This window comes from Cricetulus griseus (assembly GCF_003668045.3).
Source record: "Cricetulus griseus strain 17A/GY chromosome 1 unlocalized genomic scaffold, alternate assembly CriGri-PICRH-1.0 chr1_1, whole genome shotgun sequence".
Classification (NCBI taxonomy): domain Eukaryota; kingdom Metazoa; phylum Chordata; class Mammalia; order Rodentia; family Cricetidae; genus Cricetulus; species Cricetulus griseus.
The window spans coordinates 207,966,348-207,990,269 of record NW_023276807.1 but is presented as its reverse complement, the minus strand read 5'-3'; the positions used below and the strand labels follow the sequence as shown (position 1 = coordinate 207,990,269).

Here is a 23,922-nt window from a genome sequence, read left to right as displayed (position 1 = left end):
ATGCGGAACACAACGTCTGTACCAGAATTCCACTTCATTCAACTCTCAGAGGATCCTGACCTACAGCCTGTCCTCTTTGGCCTATTCTTGTCCATGTACATCTTGGCCCTGTTGGGAAACCTGCTCATCATCCTGACAGTAAGCTCTGACTCCCATCTCCACACACCCATGTACTTCTTCCTCTCTAACCTGTCCATGGTTGATATTGGTTTCATCTCCACCACTGTTCCCAGGGTGATTGTGGACATCCAGACACACTGCCCAGTCATCTCCTATGTGGGCTGCCTGACACAGATGTCACTCTTCATAATTTTTGCATGTATGGATGACATGCTCCTCTCTGTGATGGCATATGACAGGTTTGTGGCCATCTGTCACCCTCTGTATTACCAGGTCATTATGAATCCCAGTCGCTGTGGTGTCTTACTTATAGGGTGTTTTCTCCTTAGCCTTCTGGAATTACTATTGCACTATGTGGCAGTAATAAAATTTTCCAACTGCAAGGATTATATTGAAATTTCCAACTTCTTCTGTGACCTTTCTGAAGTCCTTAAACTTGCTGATTTTGATACTTTCACCCAAAACATAGTCAGATACTGTGTAGGTGCTCTCTTTGGGTTACTTCCTATTTCAGGAATCATTTTCTCTTACTATAAAATAGTTTTCTCCATCATGAGATCATCATCATCAAGTGGGAAGCAGAAAACCTTCTCCACCTGTGGGTCTCATTTGTCCATTGTTTGCCTGTTTTATGGAACAGGACTAGGGGTGTACTTCAGCTCCTCTCTGTCACATTCTCCAAGAAGTAATGCAGTGGCCTCAGTGATGTACACTGTGGTCACACCTATGTTGAATCCCTTCATCTACAGCCTGAGGAACAAGGACATTAAAACTGCCTTAAGGAAGATTCTTAGCAGAGCATTCTAATCATTGACATTCTATATAATTCACCATATATTTATATATTACCTGTAATTTAAATCCTAGTTAATGTCTCACACATTATCACTAACTGATATTTCACAATATTGCATGGTGAAACGGTGGTCACTGGGTTGAACATATGAAGATGGGTATTTTTAGAAATGCACAAAAATTCAAAGTTGCAGAGCTGAAACTTTTCTAGGGATGATTGTTATACATTGTTGAACAACCTTTTACAACATGAGTGTAATCAATACCTAAAACCATGCACAGGAGCCAATTTAAAGGGGCCGTTCGGCAGAAATGGTGTTTTAGAGATGACAGAGACATAGGATTGTCGGCCAGGCTGCCTGGAGAGGACCTGAACAAGGACGATGTGAATAGACACACAGGTGTGGAATGGAAAGCTCAGTGGCCTCATCCATAGTCAAAGAATCATTATTCCTTTTCAAAATTTAAATTAGAAACCAGCTTGTTTCACATGTCAGTCCCAGTTCCCTCCCCCTCCTCTCCTCCCCTGCTCTCTCCATCCCCCATCCCATCCCCTTTCTGCTCCCCAAGGAGGGTGAGGTATCCATGGGGGATCTTCAAAGTCTGTCATATCATTTGGAGCAGGGCTTGATCCTCCCCAGTGTGTCTAGGCTGATCCCTCTATGTGGAGTGGGATCCCAAAGTCTGTTCCTGTACTCGGGATAAATACTGATCCACTACCAGAGGCACCATAGATTAACTAGACTTCCAAACTGACATCCTTGTTCAGGGGGCCTGGAACAGTCCTATGCTAGCTTTCCACCTATCTGTCTGGGGTCCATGAGAAACCCCTTCTTCAGGTCAGCTGTTTCTGTGGGTCTCTACAGCCTAGTCCCTTTGCTCATCACTCCTCCCTCTCTGGGACTGGATTCACGAGTTCAGCTCTGTGTTTAGCTGTGGGTGTCTGCTTCTGCTTCCATCAGTTACTGGATGAATGCTCTTAGATGGCATATAAGGTAGTCATCAATCTCATTATTGGAGAAGGGCATTTAAGGTAGTCTCTCAACTACTGCTTATATTGTTAGTTGGGGTCATCCTTGTAGATATCTGGACATTTCCCTAGTGCCAGAATTCTCTTTAAACCTATAATGGTTCCCTCTATTATGGTATCTCTTTTCTTGCTCTCCTCTATTCTTTCCTTGACTGGATCTTGCTGCTCTGTCGTGTCCTCCTTTCTCCTCCTCTTCTCTTCCTCCTAACTTCCTCTCCCCTCCCCCATGCTCCCAATTTTCTCAGATCTTGTCCCTTTCCCCTTCTACTGGGGACCATGTATATCTCTCTTAGGGTCCTCCTTGTTTCCTAGCTTCTCTGGCAGTGTGGATTGTAGGCTGGTAATACTTTGCCCCATGTCTAGAATCCATATGTGAGTGAGTACATGCCATGTTTGTCTTTTTGTGACTGGGCTGCCTCACTCATGATGGTTTCTTGTAATTCCATCCATTTACCTGTGAATTTCAAGATTCAATTGATTTTTTTTTACCACTGAGTAGTACTCCATTGTGTAAATGTACCACATTTTCTCCATCCATTCTTCAGTTTTGGGGCATCTAGGTTGCTTACATGTTCTGGTTATTACAAATAATGCTGCTATTGAACCTGGTTGGACAGATATCCTTGGTATATGAATATGCATTTTTTGTGTATATGCCTAAGAGTGGGATTGCTGGATCTTGTTGTAGACAGGTTTCCTTTTTTGACAGCAGGAGACACATCAGCAGTTAGAGAAAAGTGAGTGAATTTGAAAGAGAGCAAGGGTGGTTACATGTGAAGCAGGAAGGGAGGTGAGACCTGTTGGATTTATATTATAACCTCATTTTTGAAATATTTAAACAAATCAATGAAATAACAATACCCACAGAAGAATGATACTTACCACCCCCAGATAATAGACGGCCTGCCTTCTACTGGGTTTACTTATGATATACATTATGTATGTTACTTTGATTATTTTTTCAAATTAAGTTGCAGTGTCAGTATAGTGAGGCTGTTATTTGAAGTGAGAGCATTAAACTTCTTGCATAATGATTGACATGAATTAAAATCCATTAATGAAGCATGAGATGGTTGGGTCTCAAAATGCTCTTGTCCTTTTCAATGTCTGAATTCCTCCCCAGTTTTAAAGATTGTTGTGCTCACAATGTCCATGAAGCTGTAACAACAAGTCACTGTATAAGGTAGAACAAAGGGAGAAGAATATAAGATAAATTCCTTGTGACTTATTTGAGGGGGGATGATGGAGCTGTAAATATAAATGTAAACTTTACAAATTTAAAAATATCTCTTAACTTTTCAAAATTTTATGTTTCTGGTAGGTACATCATTCATAATGGCACATGTGAGTTTAATGGTTCCATTTACTATGTAAATTTTAATAAATACTTTTAATAAAAAGCTCATTTTCCATATCTACTGCAATTTTTGAATTATATAATTAATGGAAACTTTAATAGCATATGCACAATTTAAGATAATTTTGGCTAAAAATGTGGTGCTATAAAAAGCATGACTTTCCAATAACAGGAAAACTGCTTGGGAAAATGGAACACAATGACTTTGTCGTCATGAACTATTAATTTTAATTTGACATTTAGTCAAATTATGGATATCTTATGGGGCTGTAGTTATTCTAAACAGAGGGAAACTATATTATTGTCTCTCAACATGTTAGGATAAATGATGGGGGATTGCCCTTCTGAGTATGTTTATCTTATTGATAGTTGAATAAAGTACTATTTGGCCAATGAGTCAGCAAGTTAGGCAGGACTAGGAGTTGAGGAGGATTCTGGGAAATGTAGTAAAAAGAAGTCTTGTGATACAGGCAGGAAGTGACATAGCAGGCAGATTCATATATAAGCAGAGACAAACAGGAAGTTGCCCCTTTTCTCTTGCTCTTCCTCTCTGCTCTGGAGCTGTCATGTGATCACAGCATGAGAAGACCCCTGCTGCCGGCGCCTCCATAAGATAAGTCTTTAGATTAATAGTTATGGTTGTTAATTAAGACTGAGCTAGCAGATGAGAAATCCTAGTCATTGGCCAAGCAGCATTTGTACCTAATATAAGTCTCTCTGTGTTACTTGGGACCTTAACATGGCAGCAGGCAAAACTTGGGCAGCCTGGCAGAAAGTGCCTATGTGGTGACAGAGCTCAGGTGGCTTGGCAGACAAATTTATCGTTACAAGTAAATGTAAATGCTTCCTACTTTGCTTTGACTAAAAGGAATTTTTCTAAAATGGGGAAGAATTTATTTTGATTTTTTAAAAATAAAGTGGTCATTTTCACCATGATCCCAGGCTTCTTTTATATAATATGATTTTCTTTCAAATACTGTGACATTGAATGCCAATAATTAGCTTTGCATAGAAACATGAGTCATTAAACAGCAAAGAGACTTTCTGCTCCTACCTCCAGTGGAATAAGCAGATAGATCTTTTATAGCCTCCCTCAGGACGACATCCCTTTGTCCCAACTTCCAGCACCAAAAACATTTCTGGAAATCTACCAATCATACAGTCCTAGGAATCAGGTGGGCATCTTCAGTCTTCCTCCTGTCCTTCAATTCCAATCTACCACCCTATTCCCCACATTTGTACCAGACTACCTGTTGTATTCTCTATTCCCTATCTGCCTACATTCTCAAGGTTCTAGGCAGATCCTTTTGGCACACCCTGCTTTATTCCTACTTGTGGAAACCTGCAAACTCCACTTTCTAGTCGATACAGAATCCTAATTGTCAGCTACAAATACTTAAAATCACATTGTTGCCAGAACCCCCAGTGGCCACACTTGGATCTCAGAAGCATTTTCTAGCAGGCAACACACAGTCACCACAGTCTACTAAGAACCAGTGAAGGAAACTGAAACCATGGAACAAAACACTCACCCAACAAAGATAAGACCAAATGTCAGCATCTAAAATGACAATCATCCCAAGCCAAGATACCTATATACCATTGTAAATATCTGATCAATGACAGGCAGAATAATATGCAGTCTCAAGTACACAACAAAGCAATCCAATAGGCCCTGATTAATGCAATAGAGCTGAAGCACAAGATAAGGACTTACAAATAGCATTTGTGCACATTTGAGGTGCTTAAAGAATATAGAAATGAATGCACTCATGGAATATAAAAACTAAACAGTGGAATAAACTAAAAAAAAGCTGTTCAAGACATGAAAATGGAAATAGTATTGACAAAAAACCCTAAACTGAGGTAAGACATGAAATGAAAAATTTAGAAACTAAGAAATGAACTATAGAGACAATTTTACCAAGAGAATACAAGAGATGGAGGAGAAAATGTCAGACACTGAAGTCAAGATGGGAAAAAAAGGGAGGATGCCCCAGTCAAAGAAAATGCTAAATGTAAAAAAACCAGAAACAAAACACACAGGAAAACTGGGACACTGTGAAAATATCTAATCTAAGAATAACAGGAATAGAGGAAAAAGAAGAAACTCAGGAAGGGCACAGAAAATGTTTTAAACAAAAGCATGAGAGAAAATTTCCAAAATATAAAGAATTATGTTCATATCAAAGTACTAGAAGCATATCAGAACACCAGAAACCTAATAATCAAAACACTAAACATGTAGAAAAGGAATGATATTAAAGCTGCAAGGAAAAAGGCCAAATAATATGAAGGCAGCAGATGCATTACAATCACACCTGGCTTCTCAATGAAGACTATAAATCCATCAGGGACTGGTAGGACACTCTACAAACTCTAAGAGACTACAGATGCCATCCAGACAACTACATTCAATTAAAATTTTAAATAAGAGATGGAGAAAGACATTCCATGATGAAATCAAATTTAAATAATATAAAACTCCCTCTCCTATCTCAGCCCCAGCAAGGCAGCTGGACCCTGCCCTCAACTCTGGTGGAATCCCATTGGTCTGGTGCAGACCCCAGCAGCGGCCACCATCTGAGAGACCTGTGGGTAGATTGCACCCAGACTCACCTGAGGCTAGAGCGCCTGCCGCAGGACGGACCTACTTATTCTTTGGATTTCCTTGGTGTCTGCTGTTATGTGTCCCTTTTTGTTTCTGATTTTATTAATTTGAATATTCTCTCTCAGTCTTTTAGTTAGTTTGGATAAGAGTTTGTTCATAGTGTTGATTTTCTCAAAGAACCAACTTTTGTTTCATTTTGTGTACTTCCCTTTGTTTCTATTTCTATTCTCTTTGTTTGCTTTAGTCAACCAATCAAACAAACGTTTGACACCTTTTAAACTGTATGTGCTTCCATATTAAACCTAGAGTCTCCACCCTCTGAGCCTGTATCAATAAACTCAGTCTGGTCCACTTTTATGTTCCTTCCACCAGTGTCCTACACCTTAAAATCCATTCACATACATATTCCCCAGACTTCCCCTTCAACCAAATAGCAAACTCATTAATCTCTTTAGTGATGTAGCACACCTCCTCATGGACTACACTTCCTGTCTTCCTTCTAGGAGCCTTCTTAGCCTTAATTCTGATTATAGATGTAGAAGAAACTATTGGCAGGCCCTGAGGAACATAGTGTTGTCTTGCCTGGTATCTCCTTCAGGGAAAGCTGTTTCCTTTTTAGGAGACAATGAAGGATTAATCTCCTCAGACAAACAGGTGTGTGGAGGGTGGGGGTGGAAGGGAAGAAACCTTCAGGTGGTGAAATTCTGGGTGGGGCATCTTTTCCTAAGGATGGAAAAACTCATCAAGTGAGATAAATCTTTAATAATCTAGGAGTTCAGGACTGGAGGGATAAGTTCAATGTTTAAGAACATTGATAGCTCTTTAAGGGGTCATGAGTTCAATTCCCAACAACCGCATACTAGTTAACAGCCATCTATTGGGATCTGATGACCTCTTCTGGCATGCAGATACACATGCAGATAGAGCACCATACACACAAATCTTTAAAAAAATCATTGTAAAAAATTAAGAAAAATAATCTGGTTGTTCAAGTTCTCAGTCACAAGTAGGGTCCTTCTACATAATCTTCACGCCAATTTACAGGATTCCTTTTTTTTTGGTTTTGTTTTGTTTTGTTTGTTTGTTTGTTTGTTTTACCAATTACCTTACCTTAATCGCTGGCATCCTCTGATGCCAGGACTTGAATTTTCTCCGTAATTCAGTGAATTTTATAATTCAATTTTATTTTCTGAAGTTTCTGTGACTTGGGAAGAGAAGCTTTTCTTCCAGGTCACCTTAGAAAACATTGCACTAATTATGCACATCTGGAGCCAGTTGAGTTCATTGCTGTCTTTTACCACGAGTCTACTGAAATCATTATCTCCCAAGTGAATTTGTATTGTAAATTTTACTTCAAGCTTAGTCAAACTCCCTCAGTCCTAAGTCCTCCTTCTTGCTTTCACTCTATCTCCTGTAGATTTTGAAATAAAGTGTTTTTCTGTGTGGTAGTCTCTCAGGTCTTCTCATTGTAACTATTACAGATAAGAAACACATGTCCTTCAATGCATCCCACCTTATCCCAGGAGAGGGTAAATATTTTTAGGACATTTTAGTTCCATTTAGAAAACTTATTATTAATATAATTAATTTTTAAAATAGCCACTGGTTGAGTCACATAGGAGAAAAGGTATCCCAAATTCCCTTGGAGTGCTGGTGTCAGTGTATGAAGTCAGGATGACAAAACTGTGACAATAGGAGGACAACCTTTCATCCATAGAGGCAGTCAGAGAGGAAGCCCCACAGACTAGGCATTAAAAATGAAGTCTAATTATTTTGCTAAATTCATTTTGATGTTTATATGAACAAATACATACATTGAGGTAATACCATCACCTTCAGATCACACTTGTGACATATGAATCAAGTCTCAATTCTCAGGGGGGAATAATTAAGTATGAAGAAGCTAAGCCAGATTCTTAAAATTGATCAATTCATCAAGAGAACCTGAACCCAGCTCTTTGCAGCATCAATATCTGCAACTCCAACCCCTACATTAGATCTCTTACTCCATGAACACTCTCTCAATTTTTATCTGTAAGTACAGGATTTCTACTGGACTGCATATCTATATCCAAAAATACTTCCTATGTTCATACGTGTCTGTGTAAACTAGTAAAAAAAAAAACATTTTACTTAAACCCAAGTTCCATCAATTTCACCATTTTTATCTAAGTGTCCATATTCAGAAACACTAAATCTGAAAAATCAGAAAACAAGTGCAAAGGGTTTGACTTTTTAAGTCCTGAAACTATCGAAAGTGATTTCAAAGAAAAAATTTGCAACAATCCTATTTACAGTTCAGTTGATAAGCTCTCTTTGTAGGTGAAAATAATGAGGGAGTGAGGATTAAATTCCTGTTTTAATTGTTTCTCTGGCCTCCAAGATGTTATTGAACATGTAGGTGTGAGTGAAAGGATATATTGTTTATTATATAGTATTACATTCAAGTGTGAATACAGTTTTCAGAGTGGACATCTCCGCTGGTAGCATTTATGATCTTCATTGATCAGAAAATCAATGGACTAAGACCAGAATCAATTCACCATTTTATTTATTTATTTTTTTATAAATTTTTCATTTAAATGCATTTCTTCATTCAAGTCTATCTCTCTAAATAGAATAACCATGCATTACCAGAAAGTCAGAGTTAACAGCTATGGAACCCAAACAACAAGTCATCAGTGTTTTCCCAAGTTAGGCTCTCACTCTGTCTCATCCTGGAGGGAGCCAAACTCCTTCCCACGAAACCATCTGGAGATAATTCCACACAGCCTCATCTCCCATTACATAGGTTGGGAAACAGACTCTTCCCAGTCCTTCACTGTTGTAAATCAGAGACCAACATGTCAGAGCATCAGGTTCTGGAAAGGAGCTGACACAAGATTGCCCCATTAGGAGACAGAGTCTTATGACCATAGTGAGAAGGGGGCACCATCAGGCCTTGAAGTGGGAGTGAATTAGAAGGACCTCATACCAGAGGCATGGTGGGGCCGTGAAGGGTGAGGCAGCCTTGCCTTCACTAGGAGACATGCTTGAAGTGGGAGAATAGGAGAGATACCTGCCATGTGCAGCAGGATGTGGGCTCTAAAAGGAGAGATAGGCCCTTAAGTGTCCCTCAGAAACATCCTACAGAACAAAGGTTTATTACTATCTTTGGGTTTCAGTGGGTAGAAAATCCCTCCCCATTTGATTTGTCAGACACAGTCTACGTGTATCCTAGTTTGCTTTCTACTGCTATGGTAAGTTACAAAGCAACTTGGGTAGGAAAAAGGTTATTTGACTTATACATCCCAGTCACAGTCCATCATTGAAGGAAGCTAGTGTAGGAACTCAAACAGAAGCAGAGGCCATGGAAGACAGCTACTTTCTGGCTTTTTCTAAGCTCCTGTTCAAATACCTTTCTTATACCTCCCAGAACCACCTGCCCAAGGACAGCACTGCCCAAAGTGGGCTGGGCCCTCTCATATCAATCATCACTCAAGAAAATGACACGCAGACATGTTCACAGACAGTTCTGATGGAAGCTTTCCCTCAATTGATGTTCCTTCTTCCCATGTGACTCTATTGGGCAAAAACTAGCCAGCATGCCAAGGGAAATGGAAGAGTTGGGTGCTGAGTAGGGCCATGAATTTATCTTGTCATTGGAAGGAAGAGGAACTGGATTTCTCTCCCCCTACCCACACACCCAGCCTGAATGCTCAAAGCAGGGTTGTCCTTATAGAGGATAGAATACTGGAGAGTGTGGCCTGATTTCTGGGCGGTAGAGGGGCAAGTAGAAGGCCTCTTATCTGACATCCACCATCAATTATTGTCTCATTCTATCCTCATGATCAATGGGAGAGAAAAGCCCAATGAAAGGGTTCCTTTAGGTTTAGGATAACAGACTGTTTAAATAGTACAACTATTGTTTTGAAAATAGTAGCAGTTTTGTGCCCTAAAGGATAAGCCTATTGCTGGAGTTGTGGCAGAGACCTATAGAAACACACAAGCCACGATGCTACTAAAGCCAAGGTCCTATGGTCCCTATAGCCAGTTTTTAATCAAACTTGGTGGTCACAACCTGCACCCAAGAACGATACATCCACAAGTCCCTAATAGCCAATAGAAAGAGTCAGTTCATACCTGGAATGTAGAAAAAGGAGATTTTCGCTGTAACTCCAATTGGTTATGTGTGTCTGTGGTAAGAGAATGAGAGTTAAAGGAGGAAGAAAAAGAGCTACATTAATGTACATTAATTGGGTGTAATGTACATTATATTGGTAAAGATCCATGTGCCATTTAAGCTGACAATGGAAGCTGTGTTTACACACACACACTTCATTCCCAATATGTTTAATATCAAGTTTCCTCCAAGAACCTTTGTCTGGGCATGGCTGACCCAGAACTCTGTAACAGGGGTCAAGAACAGTCAGACAATCCAAGGGTGAAAACACCAATTTCTTGAGAACAGCTAGTAGCTGAACCATGTTCATCACAGGTTACTGTGTTTTATTCCATGACATAAAAGTGCTTGCAGTGGGAAAGAGAAACCAGATGCTCAGCCTTGGGAAGCTCAGACACGGAGAGTGAGATCAGTCAGGAGCTCCAGCTGACTACCTCAACTTCCATAATCCGTATCTGCTAGATGTTGTGAGTGCCTGGTTTGACAATGTCGACTATATCTGTGACTATTTGTCTTTTTACCCAGAAGCTTCATCTGAGAGGACACAATAATATCCTATCTCCCATAAATATATGAAATTTTGCTGTTTGAGAATACCAGACAAGACATTTATATCTTCTACTTACCATTCTGGCACGTGTAAAACAAGTAAGAAATTATGTGTTAAGTATTCAGATATATTTCTTATCACTGTGCATGACATAAATTGGGAAAAGAAGAACTACAAAAACAGTTTCCTTTGCTCATATACATTGTTAAGTGCCAACTGTTGAATCATGTTACAATGCTATGGTTAATTTTTTAAATTTTTTATTAGTTTAAATTAGGAACAAGCTTGTTTCACATATCAATCCCTTCTCCCTCTCCCTCCCCTCACCTCCACCTCTCATCACCCACACCCGCTGTACCCCCTACCCCATGCACCCTCCACTCCCCAGGAAGGGTAGGCCCCTCAATGGGGTCTACCCAAAGTCCACCACATCATCTTGGGCAAGGCCTGAACCCTTCCCCATGTGTCCAAGCCAAGAGTGCATCCCTTCACGTGTGATGGGCTCCCAAAAATCCCTTCTTACACCAGGGAAAAATACAAATCCACTACCAGAGGCCCCCTGGAGTGCAGAGGCCTCCTTATTGACATCCATGTTCAGGGGTCTGGATCAGTCCTGTGCTGGCCTCCCAGACAGCAGTCTGGGGTCCATGTGCTCCCCTTGTTCAGGCCAGCTGTTTCTGTGGGTTTCACCAGCCTGGTACTGACCCCTTTCTATCTTCATTCCTCCCTCTCTGTGACTAAATTCCAGAGTTCAGATCAGTGTATATCTGTGGGTGTCTGCTTGTGCTTCCATCAGCCACAAGATGAGGGCTCTAGGATGGCATAGAAAGTAGTCATCAGTCTCATTATAGGGAAAGGGCATTTAGGTTATAGTCTCCACCATTGCCTGGATTGTCAGTTCATGTCATCCTTGTAGGTCTCTGGAAATCTCCCTAGTGCCTGATCTCTCCTTGGACCTATAATGGCTCCCTCTAATATGGTATCTCTCATCCTGCTCTCCTCTATTCTTACCCCAATTCTATATTTCTGCTCCTCCATTTCCTCGTCTCCTCTCATCTTCTCCTCCTCTCATTCTGGCAGCTCCCTCTCCCCTACCTTCATACTCCCAATTATCTCAGGAGTTCCTGCCCCTTTCCATTCCTGGGGTCCATGCATTTTTCACTTAGAGTCCTCATGTTTCCTAGTTTCTTTGGTGAAGAGAAAATGTAGGCTGGTAATCCTTTGCTAAAATATATATATGAGTGAGTACATACCATGTTTGTCTTTTTGTGACTGGGTTACCTCACTCAGGATGGTTTCTTCTAGTTCCATCCATTTGCCTGTGAATTTCAAGATTCCATTGATTTTTTTTTCTGCTGAGTAGTATTCCATTGTATAAATGTACCACATTTTCTCTATCCATTCTTCAGTTGAGAGGTATCTAGGTTGCTTCCAGGTTCTGGCTGTTACAAACAATGCTGCAATGAACATAGTTGAGCATATGTCCTTGTTGTATGAACATGCATTATTTGGGTATATGCCCAAGAGAGGAATTTCTGGATCTTGAGGAAGACTGAATCCCATTTTTCTGAGCAACCGCTATACTGATTTCCAAAGTGGTCTTACAAGTTCGCAGTCTCACCTGCAATGGAGGAGTAATTTTTGAGGGACTTCTAACTTCCTGTAAAAGTGGCTGAACCATGTCACTTTCCCAGAAATGATGGATAAAGCCTCCAGTTACACCACACTCTCACAAAGCACCTATTTTCCTTTTGTCATCATCATCCTCATTTCCTATCCTACTTATATATAAAACAATAACATGGTTTTGATATTCATTTCCATAATGACTAAAGATGTTGATTATAGTTCACAAATTTCTAAGTTATTGTGTATCCTTTTTGTCTACAGTGCTTGAAGTTTTTAAACTAAAAACATTTTGTTCATACAATATATTTTGATCATGTTTCCCTATCCCTCAATTCCTCCAAGAGCCTTACCACCTCCCTACTCACCCAACTTGATGTTCTCTCTCTCTCCCACTCTCTGTCATTCAAATAAAAACCAAAAATGAATACACACAAACCCCCACAAAAACAGGAACTAAAATATACCAAGCAAAAAACTAATAAGACAAAAATACTATAGAGTATTTTTCCTGTTGGTCAAATATATGTAGACTGTGGTTAAGATAGCCTGTGAGACTTCATTGGAGAAAATTAAAATTTTCTTTGCCAGCAGATATTAATTGCAGATAATCTCTTGGATAGGAGTGGAAACCCATATCCATTTCCATTTCAATGCTGGACTATATCTTCCACCTGTTTAAGACTTGTGCATGGCACCACAAACTTGGTAGTTCATATGGGAATCAGTCATATTGTGTCTGGAAGACACAGTTTTCTTAGTCATCCATAATCTCTGGCTCTTACAATCTTTCCACCTCTGCTTCTGCTTAGACCCCCGAGCATTGATGGGAAGGGATTTGAATAAAGCATCCCATTTGGGATCTGAGTGTTTCAAAGTATCTTACTCTCTGTACATTGTCAGCTTGTTGGTCTCTATGCTATTTGCATTTGATGAAAGAATAAACTTCTCTGATGAAGACTAAGTGAGGTTCAGATCTATAAATATGGCAGGATGGCAATAGGAGTTTTATTGATATTTTCCTATAGCACAATAGTAGTATTGTCTTTCCCCCCAGCTCCATGGCTTATCCACTCTCAGGTTTGTGGCCAATTGAACAATGTCATGCATGGGTTCCAGTTCGTGGAGTGGGCCTTAAATTCAGTCAAAGAGTAATTGGGTACTCCCATGATGTTTTTACACTATTTCAACACTTCATAAGGCATCATTGTGAAGTAACTAGTAATAATGTCTGAGACATTAACTGAGGATTGCATTACAGTCAATATATATATATATATATATATATATATATATATATATATATACAGTCAATATATATATATATGAAACCAATATCAACCATGGACAGGTTGGAGAGGAAGAAGTACATGGGTGTGTGGAGATGAGAGTCAGAGCTTACTGTCAGGATTGAGCAGGTTTCCAAACAGGGCCAAGATGTACATGGACAAGAATAGGCAAAAGAGAACAGGCTATATATACATACATATATATATATATATATATATGTATATATAATATATATGGTGAATTCATGAAGAATGCCAATGATTAGAATGTTCTGCTCAGAATCTTCCTTAAGGCAGTTTTAATGTCCTTGTTCCTCAGGCTGTAGATGAAGGGATTCAACATAGGTGTGACAACAGTGTACATCACTGAGGCCACTGCATTAGTTTTTGGGGAAAGTGACAGGGAGGAGCTGAAGTACACTCCTAGTGCTGTTCCATAAAACAGGCAAACAATAGACAAATGAGAACCACAGGTGGAGAAGGTTTTCCACTTCCCATTTGATGATGATGATGATCGCATGATGGAGGAAACTATTTTAAAGTAAGAGAAGATGATTCCTGAAATAGGAAGTAACCCAAAGAGAGTGCCTGCACAGTATCTGACTATGTTACTGGTGACAGTATCAAAACAGGAAAGTTTCAGTAGCTCAGAAGGACCACAGAAGAAGTTGGAAATTTCAAAAATATCTTCACAGTTGGAAAAACTTAATATTGCCACATAGTGTAACAATAAATCCACAAGGCTAAGGAGAAAAGATCCTAGAAGTAACACACCACAACTACTAGGATTCATAATGACATGGTAATACAGAGGGTGACAGATGGCCACAAACCTGTCATATGCCATCACAGACAGAAGCATGTCATCCATACATGCAAAAATTACATACAGTGACATCTGTGTCAGGCAGCCCACATAGGAGATGACTGGGCAGTGAGTTTGGATGTCCACAATCACCCTTGGAACAGTGGTGGAGATGAAACAAATATCAACCATGGACAGGTTGGAGAGGAAGAAGTACATGGGTGTGTGGAGATGGGAGTCAGAGCTTACTGTCAGGATGATGAGCAGGTTTCCCAACAGGGCCAAGATGTACATGGACAAGAATAGGCCAAAGAGAACAGGCTGTAGGTCAGGATCCTCTGAGAGTTGAATGAAGTGGAATTCTGGTACATATATTGTGTTCTGCATGGTTTCATTTCTTGAACAACCAAAAATGTTGTTAACAATGGGGCCAGGATACATGTAGACCTTCCTTACAATTTGAGTCAAGTAAGTACAAATATTGATTATTTTCTCAATCTTACTGTGACATCATTAGCAATTGCTCAGTTGTGGCAAATGCCATACTCTAAATAGTGTTTTGTAAATAATGTTTTCTTCTTAGGTCATGTGTTACCTCTCATGAGAGTCATATTGAACACAGTAATCTAGACAATGTGAGGCCAGAATTACTGGAAAACAGCTGTAAGCCTATATTCACAGTAAAGTAAGGCCAAAAAATGAAAGTTAGAGGTAGTAAGTGATATCAATACTTACATAAAGAAGAATATTCATAGAAAATATACTTACTAAAACTTGGTCATATTACAGTTAAGGTGTCTCAGAATTACTAATAATGCGTCCCAATTCACATAAATAAATAACAGAGAAAAAATAATTCAAAACAAATGTGTCATTGTTTGATAGTGGAATGGTTTGTTTTGGTTTGTTTTTGCTTTTTGTTTCATATTTTTGCATTTCAAATTATAATATAGTAACAAAAATTTTGTCCTTCCATTTTACCTCTTCAAAACTCCTATATAACTTACCCCACTCTATTTCACATTCATAGCTTCAGTATCCATTCATTATTTCATGCCAATATGTATATTTTCATGAACTACTAATCATATAGTTTTAAGAATGTATCTAGAGGTCTTAGCAGCATGTATTTTTTTAAGTTCTTATGTTTTCAAACTACACATGATATAGGAACCTGACCTCATTTACTCATTAACAACTTAGTGACTGAGTCTCCGAATGATGGAGAATGTGGATAGCATCAAAAATATCCAGAAAAATAGAACACAGCATGTGTAGAGCTGTAAATTCACCATGTCAGAAGGTGCGGCCAAATGAGTGCAGGTTCACTGAAAGCCTGCAGGGCATTTTATAACACCATATCTCAAAGTACAAAGAAGATAGCATGTACCAAGGGAACTAGAAAATCCTGAGTTGAACTATTGCTTCAATGCTCTCAGACTGTTCCAAATATACTTCAGATATAATACCCACAGTTCACGCAACAGACATGAACATTCCCTTATAAAAGATCCAGAAACCATGAGGGAAAGAACACATGGGCCATTTTTTAAAGAGTAAAGTATTATGAAATGGCTGTTTACTAAAAACATCATGTTTTGTTGTGATCAGGCAAACAATTCAGGCAAGACTTCACTCCTTTCTACCTGACTACCTAGTACCTGCTACACAGCAATACTGTCTTTGTCTTTCACCTTGTAGAAAATAATAATTATACAGAAGCTTATAAATTTGAGATTTGGAAGAACTATTCAAATGGAGTAAGAGCCATAAAATACAGAGCTCAGGTCTTCCAACCAGGGAAGATCACACACACACACACACACACACACACACACACACACACACACACACACACACACACCTTAGCTTTCTTCAAAAATATAGTTACTTAATCACCCTCACCAGCATAGCCACAGTACTTTACTTTGATTAGGAAACAACTTAGTTGGGCATATTTGCTGCTCTCACTGGCCATAGGAGTGTAGGGAAGTGATAGGTCAATGAGAATTTGAGGACTGACATCACAACTAAGTATATAAAAATCCCAGTAGAGAGGCTCAAGTTTTTATTACAGTTATTACACCATCATCCTGACCAAATTATCATAGGACGAAATAATTATTCTTGTGCTCTCATCTTCCACCTCAATTCCCTCAGAACTTACATAAATAAACTGTGGGTTTTTGTGGCCATGAAGAAAGGAGGCTGATATGACAAACCTCCCTTGCTTGTTGCCTAATGAAGGCTCAAACTCACTCTGGAATCCTGAAGTGAATATAATAGAAGAGCTGTAGGAAGATAAAACATGGATACATAGTCCTGGGTTACAGAGAACAAGTTGGTGACGTACAGAGATGGGCTAACTAATTATTCTTACATAACCTTAGAAACTCAATGCACAGAGCTGGTGATTACTCATACTGTTCCACAATATTGCAATCTCTAAGGAATTATTGCGGTTAGTAGAGAAAGCAGGAGAGATGTTGAATGTTCTCAAGAGGTTAACCATGAGGTTTTTGTTGACCTTACTAAATTTCCCATTTCCTCATTTATATCAGTTAAGAATCTCTTCATTAATTATCTATTTTCAATATTTTTACTGAATTCTACTGAATGTTCTCTTTTGTGTCTGCAGAAACCTGTTTCACTCCTGTGTGGTAATCCAAAGGCCAGAAATTCACCATGTCTATTTTCAAGATTCATGCCAGAGAGATCTCTGACTCTCGGGGTATCCCACTGTTGAGGTTGATCTCTCCATCTCAAAAGGTCTCTTACAAGCTTCTGTGCCAAACAGTGCCAAACAGTGCCTCCACACATAAAGCCATAGAACTCCATGACAATGATTACACCTGCTACTATGGAAGGAGTCTCAAGGCAGTTGAACACATCAATAAGACAATTACACCTGCTCTGGGAAGCAAAATGCCGAATGTTGTGGAAGAAGAGAAGATGAAAAATCTGATCATCAAGTTGGATGGCACTGAAAATAAATCTAAATTTGGTTCAAATGCCATACTTGGAGCATCCCTGGCTGTCTAAAAAACTGGTACAGTGTAAAAGAGGTGTCCCTCTACCCTCACATCACTGACTTGGCTGGCACCCCTGAAGTCATCCTGTAGGTTCCAGCTTTCAATGTGATCTATGGTGGTTCTTTTTTTTCTTTTTAACATTTTTATTTAGATTGGAAACAATCTTATTTTATGTATCAATCCCAGTTCTTTCTCTCTCCCATCATCCCAGGCCCCCATCAACCCCCATCCCATCTCTTTTCTGGTCCAGAGAAAGTGTGAGGCCTTCCATAGGGGAATCATCAAAGTCTGTCACAACATTTGGGGCAGGACTTAGACCCTCCCCTGTACCTAGGCTGAGAAATTATCCCTTTATGGGGAAGGGGCTCTCAGTGTATATTTGTACACTAGGGATAAATACTATTCTACTACCAGAGGCCCCATAGACTGCCCAGGTCTCCTAACTGATACTCTGTTTCAGGGGCCTGGTTCTGCCCTATGCTGGTTTCTGAGCTATCAATCTGAGTTCCATTAGCTTCCACTTCCTCAGGCTAACTGTTTCTGTGGCTTTCCCCAGAATGGTCTTGACCCCTTTGCTCATCACTCCTCCCTCTCTACAACTGGATTTCAGGAATTCAGTTCAGTGCTTAGCTTTGAGCCTCTGTTTCTGCTTCCATCAGATACTGGATAAAGGCTTTAGAATGGCATATAAGGTAGTCATCAATGTCATTATAGGGGAAGGCATTTAGGACATTCTTTTCACTATTGTTTAGAATCTTGGTTGGCACCATCCTTGTATATCTCTGGTCATTTCCCTAGTGCCAGATTACTCTTTAAACCTATAATGGCTCCCTCCATTAAGGTATCTCTTTTCTTGCTCTCCTCTATTCTTCCCCCAACTCAATTTTCTTGGTCCCTCATTTCTTCCTACCCCATCCTCTTCTCCCCGTCTCTTTCTCCTAATTCCCTCCCCCACCACACTCCCAATTTTCTTAGTAGATCTTGTCCCTTTCCCTGTCTCTGGGGGACCATGTATGTCTCTCTTAGGCTCTTCCTTGTTTCCTAGCTTTTCTGGTGGTGTGGATTGAGGGCTGGTAATCCTATGCTCTATGTCTAAAAATCCATATATAAGTGAGTACAATCCATGTTTGTCTTCATCTACAGCCTGAGGAACAAGGACATTAAACCTGCCTTAAGGATGATTGTTAGCAGAGTATTCTAATCATTGACATTCTTTATGCATTTACATTTATATATCTACATATTAACTGTACATGCAAATCTCAGTTAATATCTTGCATTACCACTAACTGATACTTCACAGTATTGCATGATATAGTGATGGTTACTGGGGTTGCACAATGGTGGATGGGTGCTGTGGTGGTTTGAAAGAAAATGGCCCCCAAAGGGAATGGCACTATTAAGAGGTGTGGCCCTGTTGGAGGAAGTGTGTCACTGTGGGTGAGGCCTTTGAGGTCTCTTTTGCTCAATCTTTAGTCAGTTGGACAACTAGTCGACTTCTTGTTGCCTGCAAGGTGTAGCACTCTCAGCTTCAGCACCACATCTACCTGTTCACAGTCATGTGCCCAGTCATGATGAGAGTGAACTGAACCTCTGAACCTGTAAGTGAGACACTCGAATTAAATGTTTTCTTTATTTGAGTTTTCATGGTCATGGTATCTCTTTATAGCAATAGAAAAACCTAAGGAAGACAGAAATTGGTACCAGGGATTGGGGTATGGCTGTCATATGCCAGACCATGTTTTTGTTTGGAGGAATTTGAAGAGTATTTTGACATTAGATGTGGAGATGCAAAGTTTGGAGTTTGCCCATCTGGTTTTTGGTCTTGCTTTGGTCCAGTATTTCCTCATTATGCTCCCTTTCCTATGTTTTGGAATGGCAATTTATATCCTGTGCCATGAAATGTTTGAATTTATGTGATCTGCTTTTTGATTTTGGTCTTTCCAGGTACAATAAAGTTATGGAATTGCATGGCATCTCAGAAGAGACTTTAGACTTTGAAACCAGTCTGAGGCTGTTATAGACTAGGGGGGCTTTTGAAGTTGGACTGAAAGCATATTTTGCATTATGATATGGATATAAGCCTTTGGGAGCCAGGGAGTGGAATGTGGCAGTTAGAAAAAAATGGTCCCCAAAGGAAATGTTACTATTAGGAGATGTGGTCTTGTTGGAGGAAGTGTGTTACTGTGAGGGCAGCCTTTGATGTCTCTTTTGCTCAAGCTTCTCTCAGTGTGACAGCCAGTTGACTTCCTATTGTCTGCAAGATAATAATGGACTGAACTTCTGAAATTGTAAGCAAGTCACACCAATTAAATGTTTTATTTATAAGATTTGCCATGGTTGCTGAGGCCTGGAGACTGCAAACTGGTGAACCCATCCTAGTGGTCCAGCTAATCAAGAGTTTGCCAGTGTCCTTGTCCTGCTTCCACTCAAAAGAGGAGATAAGCATGGGCCTGCTTACAGCTCAACATCTGGTGCCCTGCTCAGTGCCTCCTGAGGCTTGGGGCCTGTACACAGAGAAACCAGGGGTCTGCCAATGTCTCAGCACTAGGCCTTCCTGCACCCACAGAAAGAGGACAGCCATCAGGGTATTGGAACTGCTTGCACCCACCGGAAGGGAACCTTGGACCCATACCCACCAAGAGGAAGAATCTCCACCTGCACTCACTGAAAGAAGAGATGGAAAGAAGACAATATAAAAACACATTCACCAACAAAAAACCAACATGACACCACCAGAGCCTAGGGACCCTACACCAGCAAGACCTGGATCTCCCAACCCAGATGAAGCAGAAGAGAATGACCTTAAAAACAACTTCATGAAAATGATAGAGGCCCTTAAAAAGGATATGAGAAAATCCCTCAAAGAAATGGAAGACAAACAACCCACAAATAGAAGAAATCAACAAATCACTTAAAGAAAGCCAAGAAAAAACAATCAAAAAGTTGAAGGAAACAGTTCACGACCTGAAAACTGAAATAGAGACAAGAAAAAAATCACAAACTGAGGGAATGCTGGAAAAGAAAAGTTGGGTAAACAATCAGGAACTACAGATGCAAGCATAACCACCAGAATGCAAGAGATGGAAGAGAGAATCTCAGGTGCTGAATATACACTAGGAGAAATACATTTATCGACCAAAGAAAATCTTAAGTCCAACAAACCCATAACACAAAATATCCAGGAAATATGGGACACTGTGAAAAGACAAAACCTAAGAATAATAGGTATAGAAGGTGAAGAAACCCACCTCAAAGGTGCAGAAAACATATTCAACAAAATCACAGAAGAGAACAATCCCAACCTAAAGAAAGACATGCCAATGAAATTACAAGGTGACAGAACACCAAATAGAGTGGACCACAAAACGTTCCCTCACCACATAATAATCAAAACCCCAAATATATAGAATAAAGAACGAATATTAAGAGCAGCAAAAAGGCCAAGAAACATGAAAAGGCAAACCTGTCAGAATTAGCCTGACTTCTGCATGAAAACTCTGAAATCAAGAAAGTCTTGGCTAGATTCTCTACCAACACTAAAAGACCACATGCCATCACAGACTACTATACCTAGAAAAGCTTACAAACACTATAGATAGAGAAAACAAGACATTCGATGACAAAACCAGATTTAAACAATATATATCCACAAATTTAGCCCTACAGAAAGTTCTGGAAGGAAAACTCCAACCCAAGGAAGTTAACTACAATCAAAAAAACAAAGGTAATTGATAATCCCACTTTACCAACATTCAAAAGAGAAAAAAGGGGGGATGGGAGAATCCATGTACAATACTACCACCACCAAATCAAAAACAAACAAGAATAAACAATCAATGGTCATTAATATCCCCCAATATTAATGGTTTTAGCTCACCTATAAAAAGACACAGACTAACAGATTGGATATGAAGACAGAATCCATGTTTCTGCTGCATACAAGAAAAATACCTCAAATTCAAAGACAGACAGTATCTCAGAGTTAAGGGTAGGGAAAAGATTTTCTAATCAAATGGACCCAAGAAACAAGCTGGTGTAGCAACCCTAATATCTAATAAATTAGACTTTGAACTAAAAACAATCAAAAGAGACAAAGGAGGTCATTTCATATTCATCACAGGAGAAATCCATAAAGATGAATTCTCAATTTTGAACAACTATGACCCATATATGAAGTATTTACATTCGTAAAAGAAACATTACTAAAACTCAAATCATACATAAAACCTCACACACTTATATTAGGAGACTTAAACACCCCACTCTCAGAACTGGACAGGACTACTAGACAGAAACCTAACAAAGAAAGAAAGGATCTAACAGAAGTTATGACCCATTTGGGTTTAACAGACATCTATAGAACATTCCATCTAAACACAAAAGAATATGCCTTCTTTTCAGCACTTCATGGAACCTTCTCTAAAATCAGCCACAAACTGGGCAACAAAGCAAACCTCAACACATACAAAAAAATTAGAATAATCCCCTGTATCTTATCAGACCACCATGGCTTAAAATTAGAATTCAACAACAAATTGCAGAAACCACACCAACTCATGGAAATTGAACAATGCTCAATCACATCACTCCTGGTGAAAGAAGAAATAAAAAAAGAAATCAAAGACTTCCTAGAATTCAATGAATATGAAGGCAAAATATACACAAACCTTTGCAAAACTCTGAAAGCAGTTCTAAGAGGAAAGTTCATAGCACTAAGTGCACACATGAAGAAACTGGAGAATAGTCACACTAGAGAAATAACAGCACAACTGAAAGCTCTAGAACAAAAAGAAGTAAACTCACCCAGGAGGAGTAGATGCCAGGAAATACTCAAATTGAGAGCTGAAATCAGTAAAGTAGAAACAAAGAGAACAATACAAAAAACCAATGAAACAAACAGTTGGATCTTTGAGAAAATCAACAAGATAGACAAACCTTCATCCAACCTAACCAAAAGGCAGAGAGATAACATGCAAATTGATGAAATCAGAAATGAAATGGGGGACAAAACAACAGATACTAGAGAAATCTAGAGAATCATCAGGTCATACTATGAAACCTATACTACACAAAATTGGAAACTTTAAAGTACATGGACAATTTTCTGGATAGATATTACTTAACAAAATTAAATCAAGAACAGATAAACAGTTTAAATAGACCTATAACTGCTAAGGAAATAGTAGCAGTCATTGAAAGTCTCCCAACCAAAAAAACGCCCAGGGCATGATGGTTTCAGTGAAGAATTCTACCAGAAACTCAAAGAAGAGCTAATAACACTACTCATCAAATTGTTGCACACAATACAAGCAGAAGGATCATTGCCAAACTCTTTTTATCAGGCTAACATTACCTTGGTGCCCAAGCCACACAAAGACACAACTAAGATACAGAACTACAGACCAATCTTCCTTATGAACATTGATGCAAAAATACTCAATAAAACACTGAGGATCAACTTAGAAAAAATGACAATCTTGCCAAAAGCAATCTACAGATTCAATGCAATCCCCAACAAAATACACACACAATTCTTCACAGACCTTGAAAGAACAATTCTCAGCTTTATATGGAAACACAAAAGACTCAGAATAGCTAAAACAACGCTGTACAATAAAGGACCTTATGAGGTGCCTGTCTCCTGCTGCCTGCCGCATGAGGTAAGTCTGGGCATTGATCTGCCCCCAACTTGCCCTATCAAGTTGATACAAGGCTTCTTCCTGAGCCTGCCCCTCGACAAGAGTGGACCTCCCCAGACAGAAAGGCCCACCCTGAATCTGGTGATACCTCACCCTTGTCCCTCCTCTGCCCTCTGCCTCTGCCTCTGCCTTCTGCCCTCTGCCCTCTGCCCTCTGCCCTCTGCCCGCTGCCCGCTGCCTGCTGCCTGAGCTTGAGGAGACTAGAAGAGAGGGAAAGACCCCACCTCTACCCACTGGAAGAAGGGATGTGAAGATGACAGAAGAACACACTCAACAACAGAAGACGAATATGACACCACCAGAATCTAGAGAATCCACACCAGCAAGAATGAAAAGCCCAACACAGAGGATGAAGAAGAGATGGATCTTAAAAGTTATCTTATGAAGATGATAGGGACCATTAAAAAGGAAACAAGAAAATCACTTAAAGAAATAGAAGAAAAACCAAGCCAAAAATTACATGAAATGGAGGAAAAGACAAACGAAAAAATTCAAGAAAAAAAACAAATCACTTAAAGAGTCTAAAGAAAGTCAAGAAAGAACAACCAAACAAGTGAAGGAAACAATTCAAATAGTTCACGGCTTGAAAGCAGAATTAGAAACAATAAAGAAAACATAGAATGAGGGTATGCTGGAAATAGAAAAGCTGGGCCAATGATCAGGATGTAAATATAACCAATAGAATACAAGAGATGGAAGAGAGAATCTCAGGTGTTGAAGACTCACTAGAGGATATACAGTCATTAACCAAAGAAAATCTCAAGTCCAACAAATTCCTAAACAAAATATCCAGGAAATATGGGACACTGTGAAAAGACCAAACTAAGAATAATAGTTATAGAA

The 23,922-nt window shown here is 39.5% G+C and overlaps 2 protein-coding genes and 1 pseudogene across 2 annotated transcripts; 2 read left to right on the top strand and 1 right to left on the bottom strand.

The window, feature by feature from the left end:
* On the top strand, nt 1-927 carry LOC113832175 (olfactory receptor 7E24-like). Its single transcript, XM_027386509.1, has one exon. It carries the CDS (start codon nt 1-3, stop codon nt 925-927), a length of 927 nt encoding a protein of 308 aa, XP_027242310.1.
* A 12,875-nt stretch (nt 928-13,802) lies between these two features.
* LOC100763263 (olfactory receptor 7E24) lies at nt 13,803-14,732 on the bottom strand. The gene has a single exon (XM_027386675.2). It carries the CDS (start codon nt 14,730-14,732, stop codon nt 13,803-13,805), a length of 930 nt encoding a protein of 309 aa, XP_027242476.2.
* Nucleotides 14,733-17,030: 2,298 nt separating this feature from the next.
* LOC100763549 overlaps nt 17,031-23,922 on the top strand; it is a 32,843-nt pseudogene continuing 25,951 nt past the window's right edge.

Bases quoted from the DNA above. Each gene is read 5' to 3' on its own strand.
- LOC113832175 (XM_027386509.1), top strand. From the start codon at position 1: ATGCGGAACACAACGTCTGTACCAGAATTCCACTTCATTCAACTCTCA.
- LOC100763263 (XM_027386675.2), bottom strand. From the start codon at position 14,732: ATGCAGAACACAATATATGTACCAGAATTCCACTTCATTCAACTCTCA.